The sequence below is a fragment of the Neovison vison genome, chromosome 2, assembly GCF_020171115.1.
Source record: "Neovison vison isolate M4711 chromosome 2, ASM_NN_V1, whole genome shotgun sequence".
Classification (NCBI taxonomy): Eukaryota; Metazoa; Chordata; class Mammalia; order Carnivora; family Mustelidae; genus Neogale; species Neogale vison.
The window spans coordinates 35,912,277-35,939,411 of record NC_058092.1 but is presented as its reverse complement, the minus strand read 5'-3'; the positions used below and the strand labels follow the sequence as shown (position 1 = coordinate 35,939,411).

The window sequence follows — 27,135 nt, the reverse complement described above, 5'->3', positions numbered from 1 at the left end:
GTGCGGGGACAGCACAGACATAAAGAAGACAGACAGGAGCCCTGTGGCCCCGCCTCCTCCCCGATAGCCCCGGGCCGGGGGAGGAAGGAGAGGGGCAGACGATGGAGCAGCCGCCGCTGCCCCCGGCAAGATGGCGGCCGCGAAAAGCGGGGCAGGGGGCGCCAGCCAACTAGTGTTACTGCTAATGCGCGAGATTCTCTGCAAAGGGTGGGTTTCTACAGCCCGGGCCTCCCCGAACTGCGACGGCTGCTCGGTGGGAAGCAAGTCCTTCCTCTCACGGGTCCGTCCCTCCCGGGGAGCCCCAGTCCACCACCCCCTCCCCGTGGACTGGCCAGTGCCTCAACCTCTCCACGGTCCCGCTTACTTGTCGGCGGAAACCAGCTCCGCAGCGATGGCGGCAGTGGCTGTGGACTCTGCGGCCATCGTTCCCCTGAGGTGGTGGACCAACGGGCGGAATAGAGTCTGTGAGGAAAACAGGGAATTTGGGACGCCAGAGACCTATTCAGGGACAGAAAATGGCAGATTGGAGACCCCGCGCGGCTGGGCCCCTTTATAAACCAGAGCCCTTTGCCCCGCCCATCCACTTCCGGATCCTCCCCCATCAGTTTAAAGGGCCAGGACTTCCACAGTCCAGTCCAAGGACACTCTCGCTCTCGCCGTCTCTATCTGCGGGGTACCTTCCCTCCCTGACCCGCTTTCCCCCCAAAAAGCAACTTCCTGCTTCTCTAAAAGTTGCATAAGAACTGGAATCTTGGTACTACAACTCCTGACTGGGCGTCGGCCAGCGGCTTGCACATAAGGGGAAGCTGGTGCTGCTCTGCATGTTTGGACCGTGTAGCCGAGGATCTCTTTCCTGCCCTGATTTTCAGGGAGATGACCAAAACTTTCTACCCGTCCTCTCAGTCCTAACGGATAGACACGTAAGAACCGAGCACGGGTACAGCAGCAACGGCTAGAACTGATTTCGGTGAGAGACTTGTGGCTCTGAGCCTCAGCAACAGTTGACGCAAGAAAATGCTATCCTAGGATTGGCTACCGCCGAAACTTACGGCGCTTGATTCAAAGTCAGTAGTGCGGCGGGACGCTGGCTCCTCCCCTCTGGGCCCGCCCCCTTCGGCTGGCCCAATCCGCTGACGCCATCCTCTTAGGCCCTACCCAGACTCCAGATCCCGCTGGTTTAGTGCTCCCAGCTCTTTTCCTCCATTCAGAGCTACCGTTTGTCGTTTTCCCCTGTGTGCCGGAGTACCGTGCTTAGACACTTTAAAACTGTTGGCGGTTTTATTTAATATTATCAACGCTATTTGTGAGATCTGGATTATCAGCCCCATTTGGTAGAAATAGAAACCAAGATTCAGGAAGGTGTAACTTGTTCAGAAAGTTGGAAGACAAGTCGGCTATGGAAAGCAGAGTGCCTCATTTCCTGCAACTGGCAGAGTGGAGGATGACTGGCTGGAGTGGCTGCACTTTCTCACACCTGGAGTATCATCCATCACCTTCCAGCCTGGCCTTCCCTACAGTGATCAACGGGGATTTTATTTCTGTCCAGGTTTGATACCCTGGGAAAGACTTCCCTACAAAGAAATCTACCTCCAGTATGTAAAGTGTCAGACAACTTGAAATCTGGGGGGCATAGAGCTGGACTTGGAAATACCAATTCTCTGGTAGCAAACAGACCTGGGGTTCCCATTATTAGCTGGGTGACCTCAGCCAAATCATGTAATCTTTTAAAATTGGGGCGCCTGGGTGGCTCTGCCTTCGGCTCAGATCATGATCCTAGGCTCCTGGGATCCAGCCCCACATCCGGCTCTCTGCTCAATAGGAAGCCTGCTTCCCCAACTCTCTGCCTACTTGTGATCTCTCTCTGTCAAATAAATAAATAAAAATTTTTTTTAAAAAATTGATGTAAAATGAGGACAATATTAGTATTCACCCATCAAGGATATTGTGAGAGTTAGAGGAAATGCTTGTTTCAACAATCAGCACTGTACCTTGCTCAAGTGAAGCAGTCATTAAATGGCTATAACTGTCTGAGAACACGGTGACTGGAGGGATTGACTGGAGGGTTGTGGGGAGGGGGAGATCTCTTCAGAGTCCTTGCAGGCAGAGCGAGGGCCAGAGAAATCCAGTCTAGTGCCTTGTGTGATCCACTCATATGTTAAACTAATATTCACAGAGCAACTATGATATGAAAGGCTTTGCACTAGGCTTCAAGGACAAAACACATGCACTCTGGCTTTGAGGAACTCAAAGTTCCTGTACAAAAAATCAAGTTCAAAATAGATATTAGGGGGCACCTGGGTATCTTAGTCTGTTAAGTGTCTGCCTTCAGTTTGGGTCATGATCCAGGGTCGTGGGATTAAGCCTGAAATAGGACACCCTGCTCAGCCGGAAGCCTGCTTCTCCCTGTCCCTCTGCCCCTTTCCAGCCCCCTCCACCCCACTCATGCATATACTCTCTCAAATAAATAAAATCTTAAAATAAAAATAAAATAAAATAGATATTAGGAGCACCTAGTGTCTCAGTGGTTAGGCATCTGCCTTTGGCTGGGCTTGTGATTCTGGGATCCGGGGATCAAGCCTGGAGGAGAGCTCCCCCTCAGTAGGGAGCCTGCCCCTTTCTCTTCTGCTCCCCCTGCTTATGCTCTCCCTCTCTGGTCTTTGTCAAATAAATAAATAAAATCTTAAAATAGAATAAATAGATATTAAGCTGTGCCTTTGTAGGTCAGTTGGATGAGCATCCTGACTCTTGATTTTGGCTCAGGTCATGATCTCAGGGGTATCAGATAGAGCTCCCTGTGGGGCTCTGCAATCAGTGCGGAGTCAGCTTGGGATTTTCCGTGCTCTCCCTCTGCCCCTCCTCCCATCAGATAAGAAAATAAAAATCTTAAAAAAAAAAATTCTCTCTCCCTCTGCCCCTCCCCCTCCTCCTCTAACAGAAAGGCCCTACATGATTTGGCTCCAATCCACCTCTCCAAATTAATCTCATACTGCTCCCCTCCCTTTACCATCATCCTACTATGTTGATCTTTCTGTTCCTCAGAATGCCCAAACCCTTTCTCATATGCAGGGGCCTTTGTACTTGCTACCTGACTGCCTGGAAAGCTCTTTTCCCAATAGTTTGAAATGATTAGCTCTTATTCATCCTTTAGGCCTCATCTTAAATGTTACTCCCCCCCACCAAAAAAAAGGCCTTCCCAGGCCATTCAATCAAAATTAGCTTCCTCTTGTTTATTTATTCGATTGTGCTCATCAAACTCTGAAGTTATTTACTTGGTTTTTGTTTTGTTTTGTTTTGTCTTGTTTTAGCTCTCGCCCAGTTCTAAGTATAGGTTCCATGTGACTTATTCTGTTTTGTTTACAGCTAAATCCTCAACGCATATAATAGTGGATGACTATTACTAGTGTCCAATGTGAATTTTTGGTTGAATGACTACATGAATAGAGCAATCATAGTATAATCATAATTAGAACTGGAAGAAATTTCATTCAGAATATATCTATTTAAAAAAAATAAAATAAATAATAAAAAAAAAAGAATATATCTATTTAAAATAAGAACCAATAGGGGCGCCTGGGCGGCTCAGTGGGTTAAAGCCTCTGCCTTCAGCTTGGGTCATGGTTCCAGGGTCCTGGGATCCAGCCCTGCATCAGGCTCTCTGCTCAGCAGGGAGCCTGTTTCCTCCTCTCTCTCTCTGCCTGCCTCTCTGCCTACTTGTGATCTCTGTCAAATAAATAAATAAAATCTTTGAAAATAAAGAAAGAAAGAACCAATATATCATACTAAGTAATGAAGGTAATGGGACTTTATGGGAGGGTCGGCGGGGAGCAGGAATCTTATATTGAACAAAATTTAGAGAAGACTTCCATTTTATAAATGTTGGGCTGAATACTTACATTTTTTTAAAAGCTTTTATTTATTTACTTGACAGACAAAGATCACAAGTAAGCAGAGAGGCAGGCAGAGAGAGAGAGGGAAGCAGGCTCCCTGCCGAGCAGGACTCAATCCCAGGACCCTGAGATCATGACCTGAGCTGAAGGCAGCGGCTTAACCCACTGAGTCACCCAGGCACCCTGAATACTTACATTTACCTCCATTCCCTGTTGAAGCTGTCTACATAACAATAAAGGAAATTCTTTTATTTGTTGTTTGTTTCCTTCCTTGTTTTTAAGGTAAAACAAGATCAAAGAGAATGGGAGAGGAAGCAACAGCAATAAAATTTTAAAAGCTGGAAAAGGGATGGACAAGTAGTAATTGACCTAGCAACTAAGAAAGGAGGGTCCCAATGGGGAAAAAGCCAAGAAGCAAACAAATTGACAATAGAGAAACCATGAATGCTCAGGAATTGGTTGCAGCAGGTACCTCTAGGAATAGAAGATGAAGATAAGGCTGAAAAAGGGGGGTTACGCCTGGGTGGCTCAGTTGGTTGGACGACTGCCTCCGGCTCAGGGCGTGATCCTGGAGTCCCGGGATCGAGTCCCACATCAGGCTCCCAGCTCCATGGGGAGTCTGCTTCGCTCTCTGACCTTCTCCTTGCTCATTCTCTCTCTCACTGTCTCTCTCTCTCAAATAAATAAAATAAAATCTTTAAAAAAAAAAAGGGGGAGGGTTATGTTGGAGTTTTAAGAAGCAGTTAGACTGGGCGCCTGGGTGGCTCAGTGGGTTGAGCCGCTGCCTTTGGCTCAGTTCATGATCTCGGGGTCCTTGGATCGAGTCCCGCATCGGGCTTTCTGCTCTGCAGGGAGCCTGCTTCCTCCTCTCCCTCTCTCTGCCTGCCTGTCTGTCTGCCTGCTTGTGATCTCTGTCTGTCAAATAAATAAATAAAATCTTTAAAAAAAAAAAAAAAAAGAAGCAGTTAGACTCTCTAAAACTACTCCCCCAAAGCAATAGAAGATTAGAAGTCTATTTTTCCAGAGAGGATAAAACAAAAACTGAGTGAAAGTTGAGAGTAGAAGGATATTGAAAAGAAAGGGATTAAATGATTACATACAAAATCTTGAGACCCTGTGATAGTTGTCTCTCCATATGCATTTTCCCTTTTTTTATAGTAGTAACAGAACCCTGATTTTAATTCATGTATTTATTTTTTTTTCCCACGGAAAGTAGTTTATTGCTTTTAGAACAAGAACTTTTGTTAGTGAACAACAATGGTTAGAACTTGAGAACTTTCCTGTAACAGTATCTTGTCAGCTGACGAAGTAGGCACTTCAACAGAGAGACGTCCCGGCGTGCGACAAGGCATGCGACAAGGCGTGCGACAACGGGGCACAGCCGGGCCGTCCCAACACGCCCCGCTCGCCGCTCAGAAGCGGGGCTTGCGCCTGCGCCCGGTATATGTATTTATTTAATTCTCAGTGCAAGGCTCTGAGAATAAAAACTAAAATAATCACTGTCTCATGGAGGTAGTATTCACATGATGACATCTTGGTCAATGGAAAGTGAACAGAAAAATGTGTGCAGCTTCCAGAGAGACACATTAAAGGGAAGGGGCTTGTCTTTCACAAGATTTGGTGGTGAGCCATCTTAGACCATGTTAATCAGGGCAATGCCCCGGGAATGACAAAGCAGTAATAGAGGACAAACCTAGGTTCCTAGCATCATGGAGCCACCATACCACCTCTGAGTTACTTATTCTTAAAATGTTATATAAGACAGAAATAAACTTCTTAGGTATATTATCACATATCAAGCAACAACTGCTAGAATTGCAAAATAAATAGAGATAAATCAATAATTATAGTTGAGAGGCACCTGAGTGGTTCAGCTGGTTAAGCATCTGCCTTCTGCTCAATTCATGATCTCAGGGTCCTGGGATCAAGCCCCAAGTCAGGCTTCCTGCTCAGCCAGGAGTCCTCTTCTCCCTCTCCCTATGCCCCTCCCCACTCTTCCCCTGCTCATACTCTCTCTTTCCCTCTCTCTTTCTCTCTCAAATAAATAAATCTTTGAAAAAATAAATAGAAAATTGTGTTCAAATGTCACTCAGAAAAAGTTGAAACATGACTAATAATCTTTTTTTTTTTAAGATTTTATTTATTTATTTGACAGATAGATCACAAGTAGGCAGAGAGGCAGGCAGAGAGAGGAGGAAGCAGGCTTCCTGCTGAGCAGAGAGCCCCATGCGGGCTCGATCCCAGGACCCTGGGACCATGACTTGAGCCAAAAGCAGAGGCTTTAAACCACTGAGCCACCCAGGTGCCCCATGACTAATACTCTTAATACACTCAGGTGACTAAATATATATAGAAATCTATACGAAAAAAATCTATACTCGGGGTGCCCAGGTGGCTCCGTAGGTTAAGCATCTTCCTTCAGCTCCTGGGATCAAGCCCTTCATCCAGCTCCTTTCTCAGTGGGGAGCCTTCTTCTCCTTCTCCCTTTGCCTGCTTCTCCCCCTACTTGTGCTCATGCTCTCTGACTCTCTCTCGCTGTCAAATAAATAAATAAAATCTTTTAAAAAAATTTTATACTCAAAACAGCAAATACACATTATATTCAAACATTATAGATCATTTACAAAAATGGTCCGTATTTTAGGCCACGAAGAAAGTCTCAATAAATTCTAAAGAATCGTCATTATTATTATTTTACAGACTATCTTCTCCAACCACTAAGCTTTATTGCATTGTAAATTGACATTTATACAATTGACCCTTGAACAAAAACATGGGTTTGAATTGCGTGGGTCTACTTATACGTGGATTTTTTACAGTGTAGCACTGTAAATGTATTTTCTCTTCCTTAAGGTTTTCTTTTTTCTTTTTTAAAGATTAGTTTTATTTATTTATTTATTTGACAGAGAGAGACAGCAAAAGAGGGAATACAAGCAGGGGGAATGAGAGAAGCCCGCTTCCTGCCAAGCAGGTATGAGGTGGGACTCAATCCCACAACCACAGCCAAAGGCAGGTGCTTAACAACTGAGCCACCCAGCGTCCTTCCCTATGGTTTTCTTTTCTTTTCTTTTCTTTTTAAGATTTTTTTTTAAGATTTTATTTATTTATTTGAGAGAATGAGAGAGAGCATGAAATGGGGAGGAGGTGAGAGGGAGAAGCAGACTCCCCGCAAAGCTGGGAGCCTGATGCGGGACTCGATCGTGGGTTGCCAGGCTCATGACCTGAGCTAAAGGCGGTAGCTTAACCAACTGAGCCACTCAGGCACCCCTTTTATAAAGATTTTATTTATTTATTTGACAGAGAGAGATCACAAGTAGACAGAGAGGCAGGCAGAGAGAGAGGGGGAAGCAGGCTCCCTGCCAAGCAGAGAGAGCCCGATGTGGGGCTTAATGTGGGAGTCAATCCCAAGACCCTGAGATCAGGACCCCAGCCACAGGCAGAGGCTTTAACCCACTGAGCCACCCAGGCGCCCCTTTACTTTTGGTTTTCTTTTCTTTTCTTTTTTTTAAGATTTTATTTATTTGACACAGAGAGAGAGATCACAAGTAGGCAGAGAGGCAGGCAGAGAGAGAGGGGGGAAGCAGGCTCTGGGGTTCCATCCCAGGACCCTGAGATCATGACCTGAGCTGAAGGCAGAGGCTTTAACCCACTGAGCCACCCAGGCACCCCTCCTTATGGTTTTCTTAATAACATTTTCTTCTCTCTAGTTTACTCTATTGTAAGAATACAGCATGTAATGCGTATAACATAAAAAATACAGGTTAATTAACTAGTTATCGATAAGATTTCTAGTTCACAGTAGGCTATTTAGTTTTGGTATAGTCAATAAGCTATTATGTGGGGTTTTGTGGAGGGGGTAGGAGGGAAGAGGAATCAGTGCCTCTAACTTCTACATTATTCAAGGGTCAACTGTATATAGTATAAATAACAGTGCAAATATCCATCCCTTGGGTTAAAAAAAATCATGAAGCAAATTAAATACTTAGAATTAAGTGATAATGAATGTGTTATATGTCAAAATTCATGGGATATAAAGCTGCATTTATGTGAATTCTAGCTTTTTTTTTTTTAAGATTTTATTTATTTGACAGAGAGAGATCACAAGTAGGCAGTGGCAGGCAGAGAGAAAGGAAGGGAAGCAGGCTCTCTGCTGAGCAGAGAGGCCTATGCGGGGTTCAATCCCAAGACCCTGGGATCATGACCTGAGCAGAAAGCAGAGGCTTTAACCCACTGAGCCACTCAGGCGCCCCTGAATTCTAGCTTTTAAAAAATTTTATCAGTAAACACGGGGCACCTGGGGCATAATGGAGTGGTTCTAGAAAAACATGAAGTGCCAAAATTGGCACAAGAAGAAAGAGATCTTAAATAGACCAAGAAATAATAGAATACTAAAAATCGTAGTCAAAGACCTCCCACCATTCCCCCCAAAATGCCCAGATGGTTTTATAGGTGGGATGAACACATTTTCAATAAATATTTCCAGATATAAAAACCAAAAAAATTTTTTTTTAAGATTTTATTTATTTATTTGACAGACAGAGATCACAAGAAGGCAGAGAGGCAGGCAGAGAGAGAAGGGGAAGCAGGCTCCCTGCGGAGCAGAGAGCCCGATGCGGGGCTCGATCCCAGAACCCTGAGATCATGACCTGAGCTAAAGGTAGAGGCTTTAACCCACTGAGCCACCCAGGCGCCCCCCAAAAAACTTTTCTATACTAGTAATAGAGTCTTGATTTTTATTAACAAGATTTAAGAAAGACCTCCAATTAAAGATGATGGGTCAAACACATACATTTGTATATAGGGGGAAGAAAACAAACAAAAAAAAGAGCTAACGTAATCTTGATTACAAAATAAGAAAATATGAAAAATGAAATCACAAGCCCCTTTCACTTATGAATGTTATTGTATAGATCCTAAATAAAATATTAGCTAACTGTGCTAATTATGATGGGGTAAGTTTTACTGCAATTACAAGTAACTCTAAAATTTAAATGGCTTCATACATTAAGATTGTTTCCACTCATCATCTATTTCAGGTCAGCTGGAGGCTCTGCTCTATGTCATCCTTACTTGACCTCAAACTGATGGAACAGTGCCCATTGCTTGTCACTGTTTCAGAAGGAAAGAGAGAATGTGTTGGAACACACACTTGCTCTTTTTTTTTTTTAATTTTATTTATCTATTTACTTATTTGAGAGAGAGTAAGAGTAGGGGAAGAGAGAAGGACAAGCACTCTGTGCTCAGCACGGAGCCCGATAAAGGAGCTCCATCCCCCCAGCCTGAGATCATGACCTGAGCCAAAATCGAGTCGGATGTTTAACCAACTAAGGCACCCAGGTGCCCTCAAACTCATACTTGTTCTAAAAGCTTTCACCTAGAACCAACACATATCACTTTTCTCCCTTTTCTTTTTTCCCCCAGTAAGCTCTATACCCCACATGGGATTGAACTCATGAGCCTGAGATCAAGAGCTGCATGCTCTACCTACTGAGCCAAACAGGCCCCCCATTTTTGCCTCCTTTTCAATGCCAGAACAAGTCATGTTATTGTCTCTGGAATACTAAAGTTTCAATGCAAAAAGAGAAACCCTGGATCTTCACAAATGGTATCAACTCATTTTTGCTCTGACATAATCAAGTGGCTCTTGACCTCATGATCATAGCTCAAAGTGTTGTTTGCATTCTTGTCAACACAAACTATTCAACTGTAAAGTCAGTTAAAAAGGGATATCCCTGGGGTGCCTGGGTGGCTCAGTGGGTTAAAGCCTCTGCCTTCAGCTCAAATTGTGATCCCAGGGTGCTGGGATTGAGCCCTGCATCAGGCTCCCTGCTCTCTACCTGCCTCTCTGTCTACCTGTGATCTCTGTCTGTCAAATAAATAAATAAAATCTTAAAAAAAAAAATAAAGGGGGATATCCCTGACGCACCTGGGTGGCACAGCCAGTTAAGTAATTTGCCCTTGGTTTTGGCCCCAGTAGTGATCTCAGGGTTATGAGTTCAAGTCCTGCTTTGGGCTCCAAACATCCTCTTGAAGGCTAGTATCCTTATCTTTTTCTTTTTTGGTTAACTATCAGATCTCATTTTTTTTAAAAGATTTTATTTATTAATTTGACAGACAGAGATCACAAGTAGGCAGAGAAGCAGGCAGAGAGAGAGGGAGAAGCAGGCTCCCCACTGAGGAGAGAGCCCGATGTGGGGCTCGATCCCAGGACCCTGGGATCATGACCTGAGCCAAAGGCAGAGGCTTTAACCCACTGAGCCAACCAGGCACCCCTCATTTTTCTTTTTTTTAATTAACATATATTATTAGCCCCAGGGGTACAGGTTTGTGAATCACCAGGTTTACACACTTCACAGCACTCACCATAGCACATACCCTCCCCAATGTCCATAACCCCACCACCCTCTTCCTACCCCACCTTCCCCCAGCAACCCTCAGTTTGTTTTGTGAGATTAAGAGTCTCTTATGGTTTGTCTCCCTCCTGGTCCTATCTTGTTTCATTTATTCTTTTCCTACCCGCCAAATCCCCCACATTGCATCTCCACTTCCTCATATCAAGGAGCAGATCTCATTTTTCAATGGCTTCAGTTATGTTGTATGAAGTTCTCCAACATCACTTTCAAGTAATACACCCCCTACAAGACTTGCAACTTAAAAAAAAAAAAAAAACTTGCAACTTCACTTTGCCATGGATGTGTGCTGGGTTACCCAGTGATTAGACAAAGAAGTCAATAGAGCAGTGCTAAAGTTAAGCCAGGTGAAATGTGAGTCAAGAATAATTTTTAAGCAGTTTATTAGTGAATAATTTTATGTTATGATACCTTCTGCTTCCTGATATGGGCTGAATCATGTCCTCTCCAAATTTATATACTTAAGTCCTAACTCCCAGTACCTTAGAACGTGGCTATTAGGAGACTGATACTATAAGCTGGTGCTGGAGAATGAGAAAGAAATGTGACTGAGATCTCGAAAAGTGGCAAGGGCAAAAATTCCAAGCTGGTCAACAAGGACTGCTACATCTCCAAGATGTTCCTGTGTGGGGACTTGGCCATCATGGTCCTATAGAACCTGCTCATCACCAGCAAGTAAGTAGGGGCCTCTTCTCCCAACAGAATTCCCTCCTTCATCCTAGAAGGACCCAACCTTTATAATAAGAATAGTAAAGTTATTTTTTCCAGTGCCCCCCCCAAAAAAGAAGAAATTTGGACATACATAGAGAAGAGAATATAAAGGCACAGAAGATAGCCTATAAGCCAAGGAGAAAGGCTTGGAACAAATCCCTCCCTCATGACCTTCAGAAGGAAACAATCCTGCTGATACCTTGACCTTAGACTTGTAGCTTCCTTAAGTGTGAGAAACAAGTTTCTGTTGTTTAAGTCACCCATTCTGTCGTACTGTTACAGCAGGCCTAGCAAAGTAATACGTATTTAAACTACCTCATAACTGTAGAAACTTAGATCAAGTATGTCAAGGAACTATGGAATTGTATAGCAAGCCACGAGGTCAAGGAAGATGTCAAAGACAAAGTGACAGCTAAACTCATCATTTCAGTAATTGGTGTTAACCACACAGTGGGCTAAGTGGTGGGTTGTTCCAGATAGAAAGGACCAGAGAAAAAGACTAACTTCCAGCATGCTTCCCTCCATCTACTTTCTTTTTTTTTAAAGATTTTATTTATTTATTTGACAGAGAGATCACAAGTAGGCAGAAAGGCAGGTGGTGGGTGGAGGGGAAGCAGGCTCCCTGCAGAGAAGAGAGCCGGATGCGGGGCTCGATCCCAGGACCCTGGGATCATGACCTGAGCTGAAGGCAGAGGCTTAACCCACTGAGCCACCCAGGCACCCCCATCTACTTTATTTTTTTAAGATTTTATTTATTGGGCACCTGGGTGGCTCAGTGGGTTAAGCCGCTGCCTTCGGCTCAGGTCATGATCTTAGGGTCCTGGGATCGAGTCCCACATCGGGCTCTCTGCTCGGCGGGGAGCCTGCTTTCTCCTCTCTCTCACTCTGCCTGCCTCTCTGTCTACTTGTGATCTCTGTCTGTCAAATAAACAAATAAAATCTTAAAAAAAAAAAAGATTTTATTTATTTATTTGACAGACAGAGATCACAGGTAGGCAGAGAGGCAGGCAGAGAGAGGAGGAAGCAGGCTCCCTGCCGAGCAGAGAGCCCTATGTGGGACTCGATCCCAGGTCTCTGGGATCATGACATGAGCCTAAGGCAGAGGCTTTAACCCACTGAGCCACCCAGGTGCCCCCTCCGCCTACTTTTTTTTTTTTTCCTCCATCTACTTCTTAATCCATGTGATCCATCCTCTCCACAGCACCAGTGCTGTATTGCTGAGACACTAATCAAACGAAGTTAATCTTGCTCTAAACTCTTCCTTGACTTCCTGCTATATTCAGAATAAAAGCAAAATCTTAACTGTTTCCTGTTCTCTCCATCACCATTCCCTACCCAATTTCAGCATTATTTCATGCCATTCTACCCCCACTCACTTTCAGTTTCTATCACAGAGGACTTTTTTAGGTTTTTCCAACACCTTCTTCCAGTTTCAAGGCTTTCCCCATAACCTATCTAATTTGCATGGAAGACTACTCCCACTCACCTCTTTTAACTAATTAATCCCTATTCATCCTTCATATCTCAGCTGATTAAATCAGTACACTCCTCACTCTGAGCTTTTCATAGCACTTCTTCCACGTGTAATTAAGCAAATTATGCAATTAAAGTCTGTCTGCTCCATTAAACTAGGGACCTGTGTGTCTTGGTCTCCTGGGTGCGGCATCGTGTCTAACTCACAAGTAAGTACCCAATAAATACTTGAATGAAGAGCAATGGTGGGGGCACCTGGGTGGCTCAGTGGGTTAAAGCCTCTGCCTTTGGCTCAGGTCATGGTCCCAGGGTCCTGGGATTGAGCCCCACGTCGGGCTCTCTGCTCAGCAGGGAGCTTGCTTCCCTCTCTCTCTCTGCCTGCCTCTCTGCCTACTTGTGATCTCTCTCTCTCTGTCAAATAAATCAATAAAATCTTTAAAAAAAAAAAAAAAGAGCAATGGTGCCACTGGAAATCTAAAATTAGTTTTGTGTGACTTAGGTTCAGAAGAATTTTTCAAAAACCCTCCTAAAACCTCAGTGGCCTTTGGCCAGACTAGAAAATACCTAAGATAGGACCTTAAGATAGGTGCAGAGTGACAAGTTTTCAGACTCACTCTACCTCCTTCAGCTAGCCTACACACACTGACTTAAGTGTCTGAGAGAACGCTTCTATCCACAGCCACCTTTCCTGATTTTGCAACCTGGGACTCCTGAACTTCTGAATAGTTCAGAAGTTTTCGCTTTTGGCTCTTCCTAGTCCTAAAAGTAGGTGCTGAACAAGGGGCTGAGGTTGGGTGGGAACTGAAGACCCAGTCCCAGAAATGCCAGGAAACCACAGGACTCTTACTACCTTGATCTCGCACCTTCAGAAACCTGGGACAGCATGTAGCACTGAGAGCTGCCACTAGAAGGCGCTACTCCCTCAAGGTACCTAATTCAAGAAACTAGAAATGGCATTCAGCCACACATCCGTTTCTCCAGAAACAAAAAAGAAAGGAAGTCTGAGTTGGGGCAGGTGGCATCCATCGTCCCTCATTCCAGCATTCCTAAAGGAAATAATTTCCATCTCAGGTCTGACCAGACAAGTAAGACAAGCAAATAGTGTGGATGCTCCAATAGCTTTATTAATTCCTTTCTGCATGTGGGAGGACCTTGTAGCTGGAGAGCTGGGAAGGAAACCAGGAAGTGGGGGTCTCAGTATGGATCATTAAAGGGGTACAAAGGGTGCCCTGCATCTCTCGGGACCTTCTTTCCATCCACCTGGAAAGAGAGACAGACAGATGGCTCTATTAGCAGGAGCTCGCATTCCAAAGACCTAGCATCTTTCCCTGAATCTTTCTGATCACCACCTGTACAGAGCACTATGCCAGATGGTAGTGCAGGACCTGAGCCTCAGAGAATGCCAGTGTCGACAGCACTCCAGCAAACCACAGCCTCGTATATACCTGCCCCTGAGCGTAAGAGCTTAAGGTCTTATCTGTAACAGGCTTCAACCCAAACTCAATCCCTCTACCAAGGTTAAGAAGGCCTTCTAGGTTCCTCTCATTTATACCATTTACTGAGAACTTGCTATGGTGGCAGGAACTGGGATCATTTTATAGACAAAAAACAGGCTTGTAAAAGTGAAATAACTTGTTCTAAATCACAAGATATTGAGGCAGGACTGGGGCTCACAGGCTATAATGCTTTACCCCAAACCATCCTATTTCGCCAAGCTTAATAAAAAGGAGCCCGCTGTGTCCAGGACAGCAATCCTACAAACAACCTCTTCTCTGACCACCAAGGCTGAGGCCAGACTGGGGCCAGAATTCCTCCCCAAATCTTACATTCCCTAACTCTGACAGCTGATATATACTCACTGTGAGCATGGGCACAATGTATCGCCAATTTTTATTCAGGGCATCTAGCTGCTTCATCTCCTCCGGGCTAAACGTAAAGTCAAACACCTGGGGATGGGAAGTTGGGGTCAGAAAAGCCAGTTTTGAGTGCAGAAGTTGATATTCCAGAACGCTGCCTTCTTGCCAGGCAGAATCAGAGCCAGACTGTGCACCATGGGTTAAAGACGACACAACCCACCACCAAGTACCTGAATGTTCTGGAGGATACGTGAAGGGGTGATGCTCTTGGGAATGCAGATCACTTTCCGCTGCACCTGCCACCTAAGGTGGGGATTGAAGCGCATGAGGAAGAGGAGTCAGTCCTCAAAAGCACTGTCTCCTCACCACACAGCCTTCTCAAAAACCCTGGAGTCCCTGAGCCACAGGGGAATAGGGGACATGCCTCAGGTTAGTTTCCCCCCAATTACATGGCAGCATTAGCAGCTTCATTCAGGACAAGGCCTCAACCCTGGCCTCCCGACCCAGGGGCCCTCACCCACCTCCTTTCCCCAACACTGCCCGCACCTGAGCAGGATCTGAGCTGGAGACCGGCCATACTTTTCAGCCAGGGCCAGGACGACTGGCTCCTCAAGTAGGACCGGTTCATCAGGATCACGCCAAGCTCGATCAGAGGAGCCCAGGGGGCTATAAGCAGTCACCTCCAGGCCGCGTGCTTGGCAGTGGGCAATCAGCTCCTTCTGAGCCAAGTATGGGTGACATTCCACCTAAAACAAGAAAAAATCCACCACTACAGGCTGACCCCGCCCAGCTTGCAGGGTCCCACCCAGGGGTGCACCATCTCTGCCCATCTTGCACTGCTGACCGCCCCACTTTCGCTTGGCCCACTTTTCCCATTCTCCATCTTCCACCGTCCATTTCATTCTCTTACCACACTTCAATGTCTGTCTTTATTTTCAGCTTTCTAATATTCTTGTATTTGATATAAACCAATACATACTACTTGTTCTTCCTGACATAACCTTACCCTTTATATGTATATTATTCACATTTATTTCCACTGTGCTTGAATCAAAAAGACTTTTTTTTCTTTGAAAGATTTTATTTATTTATTTGAGAGAGAGAGCACAAGTAGGCAGAGAGGCAGGCGGGGGTGGGGTGGGGGTTGGTAGCAGGCTCCCAGCTGAGCAGAGAGCCCGATGTGGGGCTCGGTCCCAGGACCTGAGATCATGAGCCGAAGGCAGAATTTTACCCACTGAGCCACCCAGACGCCCCAAATCAAAAAGACTTCTTGGCACCCCCCCCTTTCTTTAAGATTTTATTTATTAGAGAGACAAAGAGAGAGCACAAGTAGGCAGAGCAGCAGGCAGAAGGAGAGGTGGAAGCAGACTCCCTGCTGAGCAAGGAGCCTGATGCAGGACTTGATGCCAGGACCCTGAGATCATGACCTGAGCTAAAGACAGCCGCTTAACTCACTGAGCCACCCAGGCGCCCCTAGCCCTTTTCTAATTCCAGTGTAGTTAACTCAGTATCTATCTATCTATCTACTTATCTACCTACCTCCCTTCCTTTTCAAGATTTTATTTATTTATTTGAGAGAGAGAGCAGCACTCCCTGCTCGAAAGGAACCCGATGCAGGACTTAATCCCAGGACTTTGGGATCATGACCTGAGCTGAACACAGACGCTTAATGGACTGAGCCACCCAGGTGCCCCAATGCCCTACTCTATGTACAGAATTTCTACAGCAACACTTCTGAAAACTTGTTAACCATCTCCATGAGGAGACCCATCATCTGCTCACTCATGTTTTTGTTCACACACCCCCCCCCCAAAACCAAGAGATCTGATCTGCTATGCTCACCTGCAGGACAGCTGGGCGCACAGAGGCCACACTAAGCACATCATCGATCTGTCGACTGCTGAAGTTGGATAGGCCCAGTGCCCGTACCAGCCCCTTAGCCACCAGTGCCTCCAGAGCCTTCCAGGTCTCCTTGTAGTGGGTAGAATCATAGCGGATAGTCCCATCGGCATTCTTAGGGAAAGGGTTGTCTCCCCGCCTAGGTGAAAGACAGCCCCCCAACAAGTGGGCACAAATGCAAGGCTTCTGCCTTACCTGACCATCCAGTCTACTCTGTGTCCTCATACTAAACCCAGAAAGGGCCAAACGCCAAGAATAAGAAACAAGCGTGGTTTTTCGTCCATTCAGGTCATGACCCAGGCATTTACTCTCTATAGAATGCCCATTCCCTCTCCTCTTTTTTCTAGACCCAGACTGTATCTCCTCTCCTCTCCTCTGAGAAGTCTTTCTGAATTCCTTCTTCCTCCTCCTCCTTGCAGGCTCTGGCAACCGTCTTCTAGGACAGCACAGAGCTGACAGTGAGGCTCCTTTCACAGCCTCTGCTGGAGCGGATTCTCCACTGCAACCCCAGGCTTATTAGCTCAGCAGAAGCTAGCAGTTTCTGGCATGAACAAAGGGAGCAGCAGGGACCACTCACGTACCCCTGGGATAGCCACGATGGGAGGTTACGCTCCTTTTCTGTAGCTAAACAATAACACAATAACACAGAAGGTTGGGTTCCCGTGGTGGGCTGAGGCGTGATCCCCTCCTGCTCTGCTACTGTGCCTTACAGGTCACTAACACAACTCCCCCAACACCCGACTGCCCGGATGAAGACCCTGGCAAGGCTCACTCAAATGCGTAAGGCCAGTGCATCAGGTACAGGTCCAAATACTCTAGCTGGAGGTCAGCCAGCGTCTTCCGGAGGGCAGGCTCCACATCCTCAGGGTGGTGTTTAGTGTTCCACAGCTTCGAAGTCACAAACAGCTCCTCTCTCGGCACCGCCTGGTCCACGGGACAGGGCCCACAGTGACAGGAGCCACAGGCACCCAGTCTCACCCACCCTCACCTCTGTGAGAGAGGACTTAGAAGGAAGATGCTGCCAGATCCCTCCAGCCAGGTATCCAGCCTTCTCACCCCAGCCCTCTGTAGCCCCTATCCTCACCTTGCCAGGTCCCACATTCTCCTTCAGGGCCTCCCCGATCTCGGTCTCATTGCCGTAGATAGCAGCACAGTCAATGTGGCGGTAGCCTACACTCAGGGCGTATTTAATAGCTGCTTTCACCTGCCAGATGAGAGAAGCAGAGATTTCAGCTGTTGGCCTAGGCCAGAAACTGCCCTCCTGAGGCACACTGCTGGAGGAGGGGGAGGGGCAGGAATATATCACTGCAGTCATCAGAAAGTAGGGGTGAGAAGATGAAAGATGGTTCTAGTCTAGGGACCAGAAGCCTCTTCAGAGACTCTAAACCTTTTGTGCCAACCCAATAACCCCCAAGATTTCCTCCTACCCAAGCAATCTCAGTGTGGCCCAGGAAAACTAACATTGTACTCCCAGTTAGATGCTCAGAAGATGGACGGATACATTGACAGGGAACTGAAGTATAAGTCATAGAGACTGGTTCTCTAGACCTGAGGAGCTGGTTAGAGAAACAAGATACACAGGTAAATAATTTGCAGGCTAAGGACACACGGAGACACCCTTATGGAGCCCTGTAGGCCAACTGAGCTCTGGGAGTTCAGTGAAGCAGAAGAACTCTGAGAGAGGGAAAAATTTAAGGCAGTCAGAAAAGTGAGATGGAAGCTAGGCCCAGAGCCCTCTGTCAGGAGAGAAGAAAGCAGACAGAAGTAGGACAGGTCAGTCAATCTGCTAGAAAACAGACTAGACACCTGGCATCAGAAGCAGAACCAAGGGTGCCAGGGCCTTGCCATTTATGATCCCCACCTAGGTACAGCTCTTACTATCCAGATGTACTCTCCTCAGCTCTCCCTTCATCCCCTCATGGACTTCCCTTATTCCATACCCCCACCCCCATCTTGGCTGCCCAGTTCTGATCGCCACCCTCTGCCCTTTCCTAGCTCCTGGACTTGCCCTAGGCCATGTCAGTGTCTGCCTAGGGCATAAAGACCCTGGCTCCAGGGAGGAAGGAAAGCAAAGGGAAAAGAGGCAGAGCACACCACAAATACCAGCCTAAATCCCAGAGAGAAGAGGTTATATTCTCCCTGCCAGCTTCCCTCTCAAACTTAATCCCTAAACTTCTCTAAACTCTGACTCAAATTTCCAAAGAACAAGGAAGCAGCCCTGGGAAGATGCCCCACCCCAGGAGGGAGCTGCATCTCTAGTTATGACAACCCTAGGAAAGCAGGTCTCTATTCCCACACTCCCTAAGCTGGAAGAGTCTGTATCAGGGTTTATTAAAGTTCAGCTAGCAGCTGCCCTTTTTTTTTTCCACCTATGAACGATTTTTACGTCTTTAAATGGTTACATAAATACATAATCGCTCCCATTTTGCCACTTGTCCAGCAAAATTTAAATTATTAAGCATCTGGTTCTTTAAGAAAAAGTTTGCTAACCCTTGATCTGAGCAGCTGACATAGCTATTCTTCAAACCTCGACACCTGCCATGTGCCTACCTTTGGACTGAGCACTGGGGAGTAGTCCCGCCCTTAAGGAGCCCCGTGTGAGAGAGGGAGAAGGAGAACAGCACAGAGTATTAAGTGCCGTATTAGGGGGCAGCACAGGGCCAGGCACAGGGAGGTCCCACGTCTGCCACAGCACTCAGTGCAGATCCAATCAGGGAAAGGGTTCCTCCCTATTCCCTTGGCCCTTCTGGGCCCCTCAGCCCTTCCTCTGAATCACCTCAGGAAGCCAAGGGCTCACTGCTGGTCTCTTCTTCCCTTGTCTCTTCCCACTGCCCTGCAGGCTTATCTGATACTACATGAAATGGAGTATAGCAATGGGGCAGCTACAGAAAATTCAGTGACCCTCTCCCAAATTCTGCCTTTTCCCTAGCAGAGGTAGAAGAAGCCCTCCTCTCCTTCCTCCTTCTCTCACCTGGCCAGGATCGCTCTTCCAGGTGCCCAGTCCAATCAGGGGCATCTTCTGCCCAGTATGCAGGAGGACACACGAAGTCGCCATTGCCCCCTGAAACACAGATGGGAAGAGAATGGAGTGGGGTCAGTGTTGCTGCTTTATCCTCACTGGTCAAGATTCCTATAAAACACGGGTGGTAAAGGGAGCAAGAGGGGACAGAACAAACAACACAGTTGTTTGTGAGCAGAGGGCAGCTAAGACAGGGTAGCCCGAACCAACTAAGGCCAGGAGCTTCTGGACAAACATTAACCAGACCACCGGCCTGGGTGCCCTTCCTTCTGCCAGGCTAAAGGCCTGTGTTAGAGACTTCTGATACCACGAGACCAAGGTGAGTGACTCCCTGAAGTACCCAGCCTTGACTACATAACGTCTCGGGCTGGGGCAAAACTGGCTAAAGCCATTATTAGTCTGAGTGAGACCAGGTGACAGACAGGACTCAGGACAGGTCCCTTCTCTGAGGATGAAATGAACAGTCCCAAGAGGCTATCAGAAACTACAGATGCTCCTAGTCCCTGACAGAGAGGTCTGATTTCCATGCAGGTAGGCCTGAGTGGGCTCTTTAACAGTAAGCAGACCATTTTTTAGATGAAAAACAAAACAAAACAAAACAAAAAACTCAAGAGAGGTGAAGTTAAATTTAAAAAGAGAGAGAGAGAGAAAGATGAAGTTATTTGCCCCCAAATCAACAGTTGAGAAGTGGCAGAGCGAAGGATCCAAGGAGGAACCAATGGATAAAGGCAAGAAAAGGGCAGGTCAACACAGACAGTCGTAATATTTATGTTCTGTGCCTCACGGCACATATCACAGCATGCTACAGAAAAGCAAATGACTTTTGTTAAGGCAAGGACCAGGAAATGTTGACATTGGCTTTTAAGAGTAAGTTGGGCTTTCCCAAGAGCCAAGGGGAGAAGGCTTTCCAGGAAGGGGAATTAGACACAGCAGAAAGCAGTAAGTTACAGACACAAGAAAATTTCCAACTGAACAAAACAGGTGGATTACTGAAGCAACCCTCTTTGGAGAGCTCTGAAGATCAGAAGTCTCCAAATGGCCCAAGAAGACTCATTCAGTCAGCAAATGACGAATATGACGAATGTTCCGAATGTTCCGGGCCTTGTGCTAGGCCTAAGAGACACACATATTCAAATACAGTCCCTGCCATTTTGGAGTTTACGGGCTGGTGTGATGAGGACAGTCGGTTTCAGCACAATATGTAAGACAGGACCACAATCTGTACAAGGGCTACAAGAAAAGAGCAACCCTGCAAGAATGGCTTCCTGGAGATACTATCTGAGCCTTTTTTTTTTTTTTTTTTAAGGTTTTATTTTTAAGTAATCTCTATACCCAATGTGGGGCTCAAACTCACAACCCCACAATCAAGTTTCACACTCGGGATGCCTGGATGGCTGTCAGTTAAAGTGTCCAACTCTTGATTTCAGCTCAGGTCATGATCTCAGGGTTGTGAGATCCGGCTCTGCACTGGGTGTGGGGACTTAAGATTCTCTCTCTCCCTCTGCCCCAAACCCCCAATCTAAAAAACTAAAATAAAATTAAAAAAGGAAAAAATTTTCTCTCTCCCTCTCTCACACCTGCTCCCCCCCCAAAAAAGTTGCATGCTCTACCAACTAAGCCAGCAAGGTGCCCAAGTCAAGCCTTGATGAACAGGAATTATCTAAGCAAAAGAGAAAAGAGAAAGAATGCTCGCCCTAAGAGCCAATAAGGTAGAAATAACCTTTTCCCTTGAGCTCATCAGTACTAGAGATATCACTCCCTTGGGATTGATTTCATTGCCAGCAATAACTTAATAAATATAACCTTTGTTTCCAAGTCCTGAAAATATTATGGTAGAACAGGAAATAAGATAAGTTGTAAGTATAGCTGACATATCAAAATTGTCATTCCTAATATTTCCGACCCTGGAAGAATTTTATAGCCTAGCATAACCTGGTTATGGAGACCGCCTTTTTCTGCTAGAACAAAAGCAAAAATGTTCAGTCTGAGTAGCAAACCACAGATCACTGAAGGCAATGCTGTTACCAAACTTCCCGGGGACACAAACTTCCCAAGGGATCAGGCAAGCATGTCTGGACTTCACAGGAGGAACTGGCCTGCCAGCTGCCCCCAGGGTCTGTGGCTGGTTTCCTGGGCTTGTTCCCCAATAGGGGACCTGTTGGCCTCTCCCAGATTTCCCAGCAAACATTGGAGAACTCTGAAATTACACATGGACTTAAGGCTGAAAGCCTGAACAAAAGCCTGGTCTGAGGCAAAAAGGAAGAAACCTGATGCTTGCTTCTTCCCTTCTTTTGATGGTGAAACTGAAAACCCAAATGGCTGAGGCATGGGGGAGCAGGGCTCATAGAAGGAACACCTAATGAAGAGCTTCAAAGAACAAGAGCTCCAAAGGGGAGAATGGAGGGACCGCAGGAGAGAACAAATGTTTTTCTCTGAGGAACAAGTCAGACTCTGCCAGCTCTTGACTTCCTCCTCATTTTCTGCCTCACACATTGGCATTCCAGCCCTCTCCTTCCTGAACAGGCTCTGAAGTTGTAAGGAACTGCCTGGCTTGGCCTCTGGCAGCACTCAGAAACCCTCGTGTTAACTTGGGAGAGGTTTTACCCATGAACGAGAAAACCTGGCTGTGTGGGGGGAGGGGAGGTATAAGGACTCAGGTTTTAGGGGCACCTAGCTGGCTCACTCGGTAGAGCATGCAATTCTTGCTCTTGGGGTTGCAAGTTCAAGCTCCACATTCTTTAAAAAAGGAGGGGGCTGGGTGGCTCAGTGGGTTAAGCCTTTGCCTTTGGCTCAGGTCATGATCTCGGGGTCCTGGGATGGAGCCCCGCATCAGGCTCTCTGCTCAGCGGGGAGCCTGCTTCCCCCTCTCTCTCTGCCTGCCTCTCTGCCTACTTGTGATCTCTCTGTCAAATAAATAAAATCTTTAAAAAAAATTAAAAATTAGGGACGCCTGGGTGGCTCAGTTGGTTAAGCAGCTGCCTTCGGCTCAGGTCATGATCCCAGCGTCCTGGGATCGAGTCCCACATCGGGCTCCTTGCTTGGCAGGGAGCCTGCTTCTCCCTCTGCCTCTGCCTGCCACTCTGTCTGCCTGTGCTTGCTCTCACTTCTCTCTCTATGACAAATAAATAAAAAATTTAAAAAATCTTTAAAAAAAAATTAAAAATTAAAAAAAACCAAACAAACGGGGGGATTCAGGTTTTATTATTCCCAAGTCAGCACCTACACGTATGTTCCTTCTTTCTGGGGTTATCTTCCCTTCTAGAGGAGGGCTCTATAGCTCCTGCCTGGATGCAAGGACTCGAAAACACAGGAAAAAGAGGAAGCAGTGTGGGGACGCCTGGGTGGCGCAGTTGGTTGGACGACTGCCTTCGGCTCAGGGCGTGATCCTGGAGTCCTGGGATCGAGTCCCACGTCAGGCTCCCAGCTCCATGGGGAGTCTGCTTCGCTCTCTGACCTTCTCCTCGCTCATGCTCTCTCTCACTGTCTCTCTCTCTCAAATAAATAAATAAATAAATAAATCTTTTAAAAAAAAAAAAAAAAAAAACAGAGGAAGCAGTGTGTACATGAGTGTTCTCTGGCTGCACGGGCCTTTCTTCTACTTCCCATACATGTCGGTAGAGTTCCATCCCCAGTCCTCTTCCCACTCCCTAGTTAAGCTCATGTCTTCTATTACCACATTAAGCACTGATTCTGCCCACCCCAGTTCTGGATATTCAACTCCCTCTGGACATCTCCACCAGTATGTCCTATAGGTATGTAAGACTCAGCATGTCCAAAATTCTACTTGTCAAATACAGCAGCAAAGCACAATACAGTTCAAGGCCTGGGGTTGCACACACCAAAGTTTGAATCAGCACCCTTCCCTCATTTTAAAGAGATGCTGTATCTAAAGCACTTTGCACAATGCCTGACCCATGCTCTTCTGTATACTCTCTTACCAGGGACTCAAGGCCCTGGATAACAACTTGTTAAAGCAAACATGCTTGTGGTGTAATCTGTGGGGTCTTGAAAAGCCATTTAAATAATGTTTTTCGGGGCGCCTGGGTGGCTTAGCGGGTTAAGCCTCTGCCTTCGGCTCAGGTCGTGATCCCAGAGTCCTGGGATCGAGCCCCGCATGGGGCTCCCTGCTCGGTGGGGAGCCTGCTTCCTCCTCTCTCTCTGCCTGCTTCTCTGCCTACTTGTGATCTCCCTCTGTCAAATAAATAAATAAAATATTTAAAATAAATAAATAAATGATGTTTTTCAGTTCATGTGGCATTTCTGCCAAATAGATAATGGTATTATCTATCAGATTATGGTTTTGACAGATGATGGGTAGGATCATATATCCTTATCTGTACTCCTAAGAAACTAGCACGGAAAACCACTTTAAAGATTTTTTATTTATTGGGCGCCTGGGTGGCTCAGTGGGTTAAGCTGCTGCCTTTGGCTCAGGTCATGATCTCAGGATCCTGGGATCGAGTCCCACATCGGGCTCTCTGCTCGGCAGGGAGCCGGTTTCCTCCTCTCTCTCTGCCTACTTGTGATCTCTTTCTGTCAAATAAATAAAATCTTTTTAAAAAATTATTTATTTATTTATTTATTTGATAGACAGAGAGAGATCACAAGTAGGCAGAAGGCAGGCAGAGAGAGAGGGGGAAGCAGGCTCCCCGCTGAGCAGAGAGCCCGATGCAGGGCTTGATCCCAGGACTCTGAGATCATGACCTGAGCTGAGCCGAAGGCAGAGGCTTAAACCACTGAGCCACCCAGGCGCCCCGGAAAACCACTTTAAATATGTAACTGTGGCCAAGATTTAGTCTATCTGGCTGGGTTAAAAATCCTGTTAATATTGGTAAATATTTTTTTAAAAGGTATAGTCTGCTCTGGACTGTATCGTCAAACCTAAGACTTCCAGAACACTTCATGTACTTCTTGATGTATGTGAAAAGAATTTTAAAATACCTATTTCTTTTTTTTTTTTTTTTAAAGATTTTATTTATTTATTTGACAGAGAGAAATCACAAGTAGATGGAGAGGCAGGCAGAGAGAGAGAGGAAGGGAAGCAGGCTCCCTGCTGAGCAGAGAGCCCGACGCGGGACTCGATCCCAGGACCCTGAGATCATGACCTGAGCCGAAGGCAGCGGCCCAACCCACTGAGCCACCCAGGCGCCCAAAATACCTATTTCTTAAGTCTTTCTCCAGCCCATCCATATCAACCTCCACTGACCGCTACTGCTCTGAACCACCCATTTCTCTGCTTCCAGTGTGGCCACTCTCCCCACAATCCATTCACTAACTGACCATGTGACCCCAAGGCTCAAACTCTTCCAACAGTCCTTGCCAACCTTCAGGATCAAGTCTACATTCCTTAGTAATACCTGTCTTAACCTGGCTCCCACCTTCCTCATTTTTCCACCTCTTCATTGCGAACTCCAGATTTCAGACTTTGCAGAACCAGCCACCACTTACTTGAGTCCCAGAGCACTTTGCTTCCCAAAGTCCCAGCCTGGCCTGGCTAGGGGCAGCTCACCCTTCAGCGGACACTTGCTGCTCTCATGCACCCATAGCTGTGCGCTAGAGATGCCGTTGTTGGTTTATACTGCTTTCCCTCACAAACCAGGGTACTCCTTCAGGTCAGAGCATATCATCTTTTTGAGCCCCTCACTCCTGGAGTGCCTGCCCCATGGATACACATAGAAACTCACACGTGAGGGACGCCTGGGTGGCTCAGTTGGTTGGACGACTGCCTTCGGCTCGGGGCGTGATCCTGGAGTCCCGGGATCGAGTCCCGCATCAGGCTCCCAGCTCCATGGGGAGTCTGCTTCGCTCTCTGACCTTCTCCTTGCTCGTGCTCTCTCTCACTGTCTCTCTCTCTCTCAAATAAATAAATAAAATCTTTAAAAAAAAAAAAAACTCACACGTGAGCCCACCCACACACACACACACACAAACACACTAAACACACACACAATGGCAAAGCGGAGAGAGCGTGACAGCTTAGGTAGGGGGATACATTTGAAGAAGTCCTGCCTTCATCACCTTCTTTCTTTCCTTCTTGGGTAACCTAGAAAGAATCATCTCCAGAAAATATCAAAGCACTTTACCATTTTCAGAAAAACAAAACAAAAACCAGTTGCTTCATACAGGATGATACTGGGATTGCTCCTGTACAAATAAGAAAACTGAGATCTTGGGGAAGGTAACAGGCTTGATCAGAAACATCGAGACTCTTTTAGAGGGTCTTGCAGTCTGAGTATAGGTAAGCTGAAGGGAAGAGTTAGTTAATAGTAATTCCATCTGATGACAGTTCAGATTCCATCCGGTCTCCCTGTAACAGAGGTCTGAGGCAACAGAAAAACTATGCCCTAACTTCCCCAAACCCAAGGAAGGTGCCTAAGTAAGCTAAGTCTACCCTCCCACAGAAAGGCCAGAGTTCCTGAAAAATCATGGTGGTAAGCAAACAAAAAGAAGAGGCCAACTAAACTTGCCGAGCGCTTTAAAAACTTTATTTTACTTAATCCTCACTACAGTTCCGACGTAGAAACTCACTTCATCGGTCTGAAAACTGAGATCCAGAGAAACTGAGGAATTTTCCAAGATCACACAGAGTTCACATCCGAAACCGAGTCAGACTTTCTCCAGAGACCCCGCTCTCTGGTCTATTCCGGGGCAGGGAAGAGGAGTTGGGGGCTGCAGCAGGAGAAACTCACCTCGGCTGGAGCACAGAGCGTGAACAAAACGGTGTGATCTCTGCTCCGTTCTGCGTCCTGCCAACAACCCAAGAGGTCTCAGCTTCTGGAACCGGTGTGCTGCAAGGAAAATTGGCCTAATGGTGAAGGCAGGGACCCGGCTTGAGCCTGGCGGTAGAGAGGAAGCTCCACCCGGTGGAGGGGAGAGGGCCGGGCTTTCAGCATCACGCGCAGCGGTGGACCCCACCCCTGACCCCCGTGAAAAGCGGGAGGGCGGAAGCCAGAGCTGCGAGCCTGCACCATCTCCTCCTCCGGCTGCTAGTAGTCGGATTGGCTGTTTAGACACACTTCACTGCGCAGGTTTGGAGGACTCGGCGCCGGGTGAAGCGTCAGCTGCCGGCCACGTGGGGAGCTTCAGCGGCTGGGGAGGCGGTACCTTTGCTGGCCCACAGTGCACCGCGCGCCGTGGCAACGTCGCTCTAGGCTGCTGGGGATCCTTCCCCCAGCGGCGGGGGAGGCTCCGGGGTGACACGTTGCAGGTGCAGCGGGTGTCTCCTCTGTTTGCGGATTCGCGGAACCAGCTTGCTCTCCTCTCCCACAGAGTTGGGTTGGCCGGGTTTCCAGCGTATACCTGAACTGGCCCCGTTATTTAGTCAAGCAAGCAGGCTGGGAGACTAGCCGCAGCGTAAAAGTTGTACCAAGGAAGACCTCGGGCCCCTGGGCTCCAAGAGGCAGGAAGGTCGTGGTCCCTGTGTCTGGACTGTGGACCCTGGCTGCGCATTAATGTGTCAGTACTGTGCTAGACTTTATAAACATGTTTTTATTGAATCTTCACAACAGCCCTTTGTACAACAAACCCATTGTAAAGGCAATGTTCTTTTTAAATTGTTTGTAAGCCTTTTAGAGCATAAATAGAGAAAAATGCACAAATATTAAACGTACAGCTCTGCGTTTTTGTGGTTTTTTTTTTCCCCCAATGTAACTGTTATCCAGGTGAAGATAACATACGTTACCGGCACACTGGAAGCCGCCTGTGAGGGAGATATTCCTGTTGCATTTTACAGGTTAGATAGACTCAGCCAGGTAAAACAGCTTGCCCAAAGTCACACAGCTATTAAGTTACAGATTTTATGTTTGAAATACCCTGTGCTGTTTGGACTGAGAGGTGTCTTGCATTATATGTGTTTTCCACTCTGAGTAGCTCTTGCCTTT

The 27,135-nt window shown here is 46.7% G+C and overlaps 2 protein-coding genes across 3 annotated transcripts in view; both read right to left on the bottom strand.

Moving 5' to 3' along the window:
- The window catches only part of LOC122899907 (nuclear autoantigenic sperm protein), a 44,442-nt gene extending 43,904 nt beyond the window's left edge, over window positions 1-538 (bottom strand). Inside the window, exon 1 of one of the 2 annotated variants that reach the window (XM_044238118.1) lies at window positions 365-538. In XM_044238118.1, the coding sequence (XP_044094053.1) occupies window positions 365-423 (59 nt within the window). In that variant the 5' untranslated portion in view covers window positions 424-538. The remainder of the gene's footprint in view (window positions 1-364) is intronic. The other variant, XM_044238119.1, reaches the window with a different exon arrangement.
- Window positions 539-13,580: 13,042 nt separating this feature from the next.
- AKR1A1 (aldo-keto reductase family 1 member A1) lies at window positions 13,581-26,195 on the bottom strand. Its single transcript, XM_044238117.1, has 9 exons — window positions 25,945-26,195; window positions 19,208-19,297; window positions 17,321-17,440; window positions 17,009-17,160; window positions 16,180-16,375; window positions 14,884-15,083; window positions 14,568-14,640; window positions 14,341-14,427; window positions 13,581-13,741 (listed from the first exon to the last, which is right to left on the bottom strand). The coding sequence occupies exons 2-9, from the start codon at window positions 19,289-19,291 to the stop codon at window positions 13,676-13,678; spliced, it is 978 nt and encodes a 325-aa protein (XP_044094052.1). The 5' UTR covers window positions 19,292-19,297; window positions 25,945-26,195; the 3' UTR covers window positions 13,581-13,675.
- Between the last annotated feature and the right edge of the window lie 940 nt (window positions 26,196-27,135).

Excerpts from the sequence above, each read along its gene's own strand:
- AKR1A1 (XM_044238117.1), bottom strand. The coding sequence starts at position 19,291 with ATGGCGACTTCGTGTGTCCTCCTGCATACTGGGCAGAAGATGCCCCTG. Across the intron at positions 17,441-19,207 it reads GGAAGAGCGATCCTGGCCAG|GTGAAAGCAGCTATTAAATA; the intron begins GTGAGAGAAGGA and ends CTCATCTGGCAG. Across the intron at positions 14,428-14,567 it reads GTATCCTCCAGAACATTCAG|GTGTTTGACTTTACGTTTAG; the intron begins GTACTTGGTGGT and ends TCCCATCCCCAG.